Genomic DNA, 9,177 nt, shown 5'->3' on the forward strand with positions numbered 1-9,177 from the left:
GGGTTTCACAGAAACAACAAACTGATGGCAGTTCAGGGCTCTCACACCAAACCAGACCAGCTCCGAGCACACAGTGCTGCTCTTTGCTGCCTCACACTGTGACTGCTTGGAAAAACGAAGTTAAATTGAACTCCTCATCCACAAAGCCCGAAGTGGCATATTTCAGAGCCCCATCTGCACGCAGATAAGAATTTGCACTAAAGCAGAGAGTTTGGGATATAAGGTTGTGGTTTGGATTCCACATTTCAAGCTGAAGAACTCAGCTGAGAGGAAAGTCATAGTGATGCTAGCCGTAGTGCTTCCATTCAAGACCTTTTTATAGGATTTCCCCAACTTTCTTTTCCTCTGAATTCAGCCAGGCAGCTCTACCTGCACTCACCGCTCGGGTGTCCACAAGCAGGCCACGAGCCCATTATTTCCAGTGATCCCAGTGAAGCCCTCTGAACCTCGCAGCACAATCAGGTCTTTCTGCGCAAGAACAGCTGAGTCTTTCTTCTTCCTCCATACTCATTCAGGAGCTGCTACTCTGTCTCCTCCCCTTCCAAACTACTGCAAGGCAGAGTGATTATGAAATGTGTTTCTTATAAATATGAAACATTTATGTCTTCAAATGCCCGACCCCAATAATCCCGCTAATTTCCTGAGTGCTTGTGAACTGTCCTCCATGGGGGAAGGCTTCTCTCGATCAAAGCATATTAAGTAGAGGTTCTCATATGGAGATGTTGCTGAGCAGTAGGAAATGATATGGGGCTTTTTCATTTCCCTTTAAATGAGCTCACTGGCTGGGCCTTAGACAATATGGACGTGGTCATCTTATGTTCCATGCTTCCTACCTTCATTGCTGCTTTAGCTTTTCTGCCCTTTCTATGTTCGGTGCCTCAAATTACCACCTTTTTTTTTCCCCATCACTGTTAGCACTTTCTTTTCTTCACTCAGTGGCTGCATCCAGGTTCTTCCATTTCTTCCCACCTTTCTGGTAGGGAGGAGTGACCTCAGGCATTCACTCGGTGACATCCAAAAGAATTTGAAAACATTTTCCTGCTCCACAACAGTCCTGAGTAATCCTGGAGCTGCCCGAGGCAGGCTTTGGGAAGCTGTCTCCCCAGTACTGTGCCCTCGGAGAGCTTCCCCCCGGTGCCGTGCAAGCAGAAACACTTCTGTCTCTGAAGCACCAAAAGCCACAGCCCCCCTTGAGACAAACCAGGACGGTGAGTCACGTCTCGGTAACCACTTCCCTGGCTCTAGCGCCTGTAGCAGAGCATCACCGAATGGGGGGGAAGTTCGGCTCTGGGTTTGAACGCTGTTTGTTGTTTGGCTCCGTTTGGGGCATATCTCTCTGCAGTTCATTCAACTTCCTCATTTTGTTTTGCTGGATGTTGTTGTCGTAACAGATTTCAACTGTTGATGTCTTGAGAATTTAAAGCTGGGCTGCTCATTCATTTGCTCCCAGTAAACGTTACTGCTGTGCCGTGCAAGAGACCTGACTTTGCTGCCAAGGCCATCAGCAGCTGAAAGCCTCTTTTCTCTTTTTTTCCTGCAAATAGCGTTGGAAAATAAAACATCCAGCTTTTCCCTTAGGGGAATATCTAAGGCCAAGCTTAAAAAAAAAAGTAGAAACTTGGGTCCTTACTGAAGCTGGTAATGAAATTTTAAACGTGCTAGAACAAAGATGATTGGGTTTTGCTTTCCTTGGATATTTTGGTATACCTGAAGGTACATGACTTTGTAAAACCGCTGCTTTCCACTGTCCCTGCTCGCAAATACCATCATCTGCTGGAGGTGCTGATGCGCTGCTCTAGTGAAGAGTGCAGTGTGTAAAGAGAAAGCACCATTTAAATATAACCACACTCATGGAAGAAGTTTGGAGAGAAGATTTGTTTTCTCAGCAAACCAATAACCCAAAACATACAACAAAACGTGTGCAAACCCCAAGAATAAAAGCATCAAGTGTTTAATGCCTTGGCACACTAACCCAGCTGATCTGAATCCAGCAGAAAGAACTTGGAATTAATTATACTTATGTATAGGCTTTTGTACATTTTCTGCCCCTCGTTACTGTCTCTGCGAAAGAGAGTAGGAACCCTCAGAACTTCGTGTTGCAGTGATAGAGGCACCAAAAGATGCTGGATTGCTGACGGACTCTGGAGATCCTGGATGAAGTTACAATCTCGTTGAATTTTATTTTTAGACCTTTTGGTTTTTTTCCCCTTGTTCTGGCCCTGAGTTTTCCACCCCCCTGACCGATGGAGAGCAAAAAGCTCCGACCTTTTCCGAAGGCTACCAAAGTTATTGTTGGGTAATCGCCTGTGTAATGTGTGGCATGTTACAGTGAGGTGATTTCTGGGAACTGTGCAAACCCTGAGAACAAACATCAACCACATCTGGAACATTACAAGTAGAGAGATCCCATATCTGGGAACCCCAGGCAAGTGTTGAACTGCCCCTAAATTCATCTGGGCGTTCATTCTTGCGCAGTTGGAGAAAGCACATCCAAGAACATCAGCCATGTGGTAGGCTTCCCGCTCACCAGCCACGCTCTGCTGGCCAAAGTCCTGGAAAGCATGCTGGTAAAGCACAGACATACCCTGTGCTGCTGGAGCTTACTGCCTTCAAGAAGATGTCTTAGGCTGCAAGATCCAAGCCACGTCTCTGCTGATGGTGTCGCCAGCACAGTTTGACCCATTTTTTATTTATACCAGCAAAGCTTTTAACTGGCTTTTAAAAGGGAGGCTCGAAGAAAGATCGCTGTGGTTTACTGGAAGTGACAGCTGGTCTCACTATCACTGACAAGAGTTAGAGATGCTGCCAATTTTTTTTTATCCAGCAATAAAGAAGGAGCCGCACCTCAGCTGGAGGGCCCAGGAGAGCCTCATGGCGTAGATGAACATCCCTGCTCAATGAGGATAATGCATCCTAAGAGGAAAAGCCAGTACAGGGAGTTTACTGGAGCCCGTATCTGTGTTCGGACTCCACCAACAGGGAAAGACAAGCTGAGGGAACCCAGAGAAACTGGACACCCAGAATGAACAGTCTTCTGTGGACCAAGCTTACTTTGGTGAGCAGGGCTTGGAATGTCAAAATGGAGTGTCGAAGCTGGGTTTATGTTTAGTTTTTTCCCCTGTCCCAGATGACCCTAACTCTGTGTCTGTACTTCATGATTGTGGGTACAAGCATGAACTTGAATGCTGGCAGATCTTTGGAGCAGTGTGGAAATTTCGCTTCTCAGATGTCTTCTTGAAAAGCAAAGACATTTCCCAGCGCAGGGTAGAAGCAAGCTTCGTTGCTTCCACAGGAGATGTGTCCAGGTGGGGGAAACCAAGCTGTCCTGCAAACTCTTCTGAAGAGCTGGGAGCTGCTTGTGGCCTCCCCCGTGAGTCCGTCTGCCCGCGCAGTGACAGAAGGGTGCATCTCTTCAGTGTCTGCATTTTTTACAGACAGCGTCACACATCCTCATCCTGGGGGTGGAACCGTAACACGGAAGTGTTTGTTTCGAGAGCTGTTACAGCGCAGCGATTCAGGAGCACGTCTGAGCGTGCAAAACGACTCTGCTGGAGAAGATCAAGGCCTTGGCCAGCACTAGGGTCAGGAACAGATTTAGCTTAAAATGGGCGTTCTCACATTTGCAAGAAACCTCTCTCCTGCCCGAGCTTCCAAAAGATCTTAGCGCACAGTCCGGGGAGACTGATGAAAAAGCACTACCCAACTAATTAGAAATCCCGCTCGCGTCTGTGTTCACTCACATCTTGTTTTGACTGTAAACTTTAGTGAGTGATTCCACTATTCACTCTCCAAATTTTCAAGTCATTAAGCATCACGGCATTGCTGCAGAACAGGGTCTGGCAGCGTTATTGCTGCTTCACCACACACATCACGACCGATACGTGGGGAGGTTGAGGGCCCCGGTAGCGGGTCCAGCGGTGAGCTAGCTGCAGAGCTGGATGGGGACGGCCGCTTCCCAGGCTGATGCTTTCCTTGGTAAGGATTTCTCTGTACTCCCGTCAAAGCGTAAATCATGTGGGTGATGCCGGAGGCTTGGCACCCACAATCCATCATGTATTGTGGCTGCTCAGCATCTGTGGGAAAGTAATTCCGAAAGTGATCTCTTAGAAAACAGAAGCAAAAAATAGCAAACAAAACCCGTGAGCAGCAGGGAAGAGTCAACAGAACAGGAACCCTTCAGCAGGGACCTGTCCTCTGTGGAGCTCTAACAGCGCTGGCAAGGTGGGCTCGTGAGATGTTTGAATTTGGAGCTGTTCCCTTTGGGGAAGCAAGGACCTGGCATGATTCCTTAGGGTAACAATAAAGCTGAATTGCTCCTTTGTGTTAAGAGCGGGCGTTTACGAGGCCCGTGTTTCAGATCAGGCTGAAAACCCTCCGATACAGGTTGCTTTTGTTCGGCTGAGACAGTAACACCGACAATGGTGAAAATTACACTTTCTGAACCAGGCAGCGGGAGAGCAGAGGGAGAGATGCCGTGCGGGCGCATAGATGCTGTTGAAAAGTTCGTTGTGGTTGCCAAGAAAGCATGAGTTATTTCTTCAGTGATACTTTCGCTTCTTTCTGTCAAATCCAAGATATGTTGTCTGCCTCGCAGCCAACGGGGCCGAACACTGAGAAAACGAGCTCCCTGAGGAGCGTCTGCTGTACTTACTTACCCTCCCCGCAGCTCGTTTCCACAAGGAGGGGCGGCGGGTTCTGCTGCCTGCGAGGCACCCGCGCGAGGTGCGCGAGGCAGCCCAGCGTCTCTGTCTCTCGTTGCTGCGGCTCCTACCTGGAGTTTGCGTCCCGCTCTGTTTCTAGATGCCTGATCATACGTTGGGATGTTGATGTGCTGTGTGTGGCAGTAATAGTACTACAAACAGAGGGAAGGTTGTGCTGTGAGCAGGAAGCTGCATGTGGCAGGTAGAGAGAAAATTAAGCTACTGCCTGGTTGTACAAGGTGAAGAAAAAGAGAATTGCTGTCGAGGCAATGGTTCCGCTGCCGGTATCCCAAAAGCATGTAACAAGTATTGCTTGATCCAGAGCCGTAGCTGATGGTGAAAGACACAGCTCCGTGATGCTGCACCAATGGCAGCTCTGTCTGCAGCCAGACGCTTTCTGGGGGCCCAGGGAAGTGGGTTTCCACGCCTCAGCCCTTTCTGTGGCAGTGGCTGGGTAGGTGCTGTTTCTCAGTTCAGTGGGTGCTGTCTTCAAGGAGCACTTGTGAGATCCCTCTTTTGCATCCTTGAGGACGGACACATCAGATGGCAGTTTTCCATCACCTGCCTGTCTTTGACACGTAATCTGAAGATGAAAAAATACCACCGTGTTGCCCTGTAGTCACCTGGGCACAGAGATCTTTCCAGGCTTAAGCAATGAGTTTCCTTCTGCTCCGAGTGTGGGAGCAGCTCAAGCATAAACTCAGCCATACTCCAGCCTTGGTATCCGTGAATTGTGGCCTGACCTGCATGGCTTCCCAGCCTCCTTGTTGGCTCCCGTGAGAAAAAGATATATGTGTAAGGACACTGTCAGGGTTGAGTGTACCAGGGAAGTGGCCTGGAAGTGGCTGGTTGGGATGAGACAGGACTTTGTTGCTTTCCCGTTCCAACAGCTTTTTTTGCTCTCCTAGGGACCAGAAGGGAAACCAGGAAAACAGGGGGAAAAGGGCAAGCCTGGCCAGAAGGTAGGAATATCTCCTGTTGATAATGTCTCCTCCTCTGGATCGCCCGTTCTTTGCTCATCTTTGATATCTATCTGGAGAAGCAGTTTTGCCCTACATTAACGTCAGTGCTTTTGTTCTGCAGGGCAGCAAGGGCTACCAGGGGCAGCTCGGCGAGACAGGATCTCCAGGGAAGGAGGGGCCGAAGGGGAACCAAGGCCCCAAAGGATCCCGAGGTACCCTGGGACCTATGGTGAGAAGAGCTCTGCAAATGGTTGCACACAACAAGCAGAAACGTGACTACAGGATGGGCACAGAGCTGAACGAATGAATGAACGAATGAATGAATGAATGAATGAATGAATGAATGGATGAATGAAGCAGAGACCCCAACAGACACTTCAGAACACAGGAAGCAAAATGATGTTAGATGGGTTCAGCTGACCAAAACAGCTTAACGCCTGCTCTGAGCAGCACAGTGATGGTTGCGCTGGTGCCCCATGAATCCAGCTCGCATTGCATCGTGGCGGTTCTTCACAGCTCCCCAGGTGGGCTGAAATGTCGGGGATTTTTCTTGAGCAGGGAGTGAGCCGATATAAGCTATTTTTTGCTAAGATCTTTCCCTTTGAGACTGCACACTCATGGCAAGAGCTGCTTCCAAGACAAACTGTGTTGTTTTAAGGACCTCTGCCTTGGACTTCTGCCCCGTTTCCACACCCACTCTTTATCTACTTATCTAAAACGCTTGTGGCAAGAAAAAATACAGCATGGGAAGGGGTGTGAGTTGGGGACTGAAGGTGAGGCTTTCAGAGAGAACATCGACAGTATGGTGGAGGGAAAAGAAAGTTAATTTGCTTTAGGCACAGGAGACAAATGCATTGGGACAGCAGCAATAAGTAACGAGTCCCCCCTCGTGCACTACAGGCTGGTAAGGAAACTTCTTGCACTATATTTGGTAGAACTTAGGGAAAAAGCAGGAGTTATTTACAAACCGCAAATCACGGTGCTGTTTCAGAACAGTAGCAAATGACTGATGGAGTAACGGATCTGCTGATAGTGTTTTCCTGCACGAAAAATTACGGCCTCCCCATGTATCCTGCCTTCATATTCTTTGGCAAAGCCTCCGTGGGTTATTTCACAAGGAAGCAAAGCAGTACGGGAGCAGCACTCTATGGGACCGAACATGTCTCTCTCTTGCAGAGAGGGCTTTCCTCCACGCTGGATGGGATTATATGGAAAGTTTGCGATTCACTCTAATCTGATGATCTGATTTAAACCCCTTTGTTCGGTCTGCTAAAGAGGCAGTAACCAGCTTTTGCAGTGCCCTCATCAGGACCCACAAAACTCCTTCCTTGGCCTCAGAACCCACACTGAAAGGTTTCCTCCCAGCAGCTTAGGATTAGGTCATGCATGAGAACGGTCTTGCTGGCAGACTCCTAGCACAAACTAATGCGGATATAAAGACGTCCAGAAGGGCAGATAAAGAGCACACACTGTGCAGTCATTTCTGGAAGCAATTCTGAGTGAGGTGGGGAACCTAGTGCTCTAGGCTAGTAAAGGCATGGAATGGACTCCCAGCATCACTCTCCGTGTGCAAGAGGTTAAAGCCAAGCAAGAGCCTTTCAGATGGCTGCAGCAAAGCTCAGCACTGGCCACACTGATGAGGTGCTGCTTAGGTCCTTTGCATAGCTCAGTGCATCCTCTTCTTCTGGGGTAATACCCACTGGCTACTCTCATGGTGTTCTCTGTGCTTCCTTCTCCAGGGTGCTCCAGGAAGGATGGGTGTTCAAGGGGAACCTGGCTTAAAGGGTTACCAGGTAAGGATTCTATTTGCATCCTCCAGCTTCTGTCAGTTCTCAAATGCAGCAAAAATGCCACTCCAGGATGCAAAATTGTTCTTAAACTATGATTTATTTCTGATCTTGAGTTCAGTCCTTTCTCTAGTCTCCATTCGTACCACCACAACTTCTCCAGATGTGTTCGGTTCATCTGTGCCATGACCCATGTGTCCCTCTGAAGCTGGGATGCACAACACAGAGCTTGTGAGGTCTGGTATGAAACCAGGGAAGACCTTCAGTCAAACAGCTCTTTCTTGTCTCCTCATGCGCTGTCTGTTCTCCACAGGGACATGCAGGACCACCAGGACCAATTGGACCACCAGGGCCAAAGGGGGAGAAGGTGAGCTTGCAGAGTTTAACCATCTCATCTTCCATTGGCACGGAAGCTGAGCTGATGTGGAGACAATCGCCCTGCTGCCGTAACAGCCACGCATCTGCGCTCTCCTCCTCTACCTGCGGCAGAGGCAGATGTGCCTCCTCTGCACCACGGCCACCTACATAACTCCTGCAGCGGCTTTACTTCTGCAAACCAGTGCTGGGTCCCCTGTGCCACTAGCGTATGCTTTTCAGTCACTTGGTGGCTGGGGACGTGTTTTTCCTGTATCCGCAGAAACTCTGTTCAATCTCCAAGCCAGAAGGAATCAGTCTAGTAGCTTTCTGTGAACAAGTCCAGATAACACCCTGCACAAACGAGCTGATGGCCAGCCAGCTGCCCACCCGTGCTTAAATCAGCCCATAGTGTGTTGTAAGCGAGGCGGACCTGGTCTCCTCTCCATTGCCCTTGTTCCATTTTCCTTGCCTCCTGCCGCCCCCTTACCTCACTTGTCCCCCCTCCCAGCCCTCGCTGAGCCCCCTCACCACAGCTGCCTTGAGTCAGAGCCCTCTTCCCACAGCGGCATTCCCCTTGTGTTTTTCCCCTTTTGCTGAGTCAGCACGGCCATAACCAGTTCAGGCTGGAGAGGTGACTCACGCTTTAATGGTTTCCTGTCGGCGGAGCTGGCTGCTCTGCACTCCAAGGACGGCGCAGCCGGCATTGGCTGTACTCACCGATGGAACCCACACGTGCCTTCCGTAGCGCAGCAGTGCTCCCTCCCTCAGTGTGGGAAGGAAAGTGACGGTAGTTGGGACTAGTCAGTCGTGGGGTTCCCAGGAAGACGAAAGATGCGTGAACTCATTTCGCTCAGTTTCTACTCCCCATCGCCAAGAGAACTTTGGGCTTCCCCTCTGCACGCAGGTGTGATCACAGCTGTACGTGGGCAAGCAGGAGCTCCAGTGCTTGGAAGAGAGTTCATGGGACAGAGATCCGAAGGGCTTCTCTTTGAGTGTGTCCTTGCAGCTCAGGCTCTTGGGTGTCAGGACACACTGTTCATGTTCTCTGTGCTTTGCCTGGAGACTCCGTGAGCAGCAGCGGTTCTCTGTGCCAGTGGCCAGCAGTTGGTGGGGCAGGGTGAACTGTTATGTTCCACTAAGACATTCACGTGTCTCAGAAATTCCACTTTGGGTATGAATTATGGTCAAGCTGCTTTTTCTCTCATTTCCTGCTGCTGAAACACATCTGTGGAGGAGCAGTTGGAGATGTTCCTGCTGCTCCACACCTCCATTGTTGCCTTGATGAATTTCCTCTCCACCCCCAGCTTTTCAAACTCTGCCCCATCCACTTCCCGAGCTGCACCTCTTGCTCTTCCAGACTTCAGCAGCATT

The 9,177-nt window shown here is 49.6% G+C and overlaps 1 protein-coding gene across 1 annotated transcript in view; it reads left to right on the top strand.

Annotated features, from left to right (window-relative positions):
• COL27A1 (collagen, type XXVII, alpha 1) overlaps positions 1-9,177 on the top strand; it is a gene marked incomplete at its 5' end in the record, with an annotated part of 45,804 nt that overhangs the window by 17,771 nt on the left and 18,856 nt on the right. The window contains 3 exons of the mRNA XM_010138721.1: positions 5,784-5,891; positions 7,402-7,455; positions 7,763-7,816. Of these exons, the coding sequence (XP_010137023.1) occupies positions 5,784-5,891; positions 7,402-7,455; positions 7,763-7,816 (216 nt within the window). The remainder of the gene's footprint in view (positions 1-5,783; positions 5,892-7,401; positions 7,456-7,762; positions 7,817-9,177) is intronic.

Source organism: Buceros rhinoceros, unplaced genomic scaffold (assembly GCF_000710305.1).
Source record: "Buceros rhinoceros silvestris isolate BGI_N320 unplaced genomic scaffold, ASM71030v1 scaffold44596, whole genome shotgun sequence".
NCBI lineage: Eukaryota > Metazoa > Chordata > Aves > Bucerotiformes > Bucerotidae > Buceros > Buceros rhinoceros.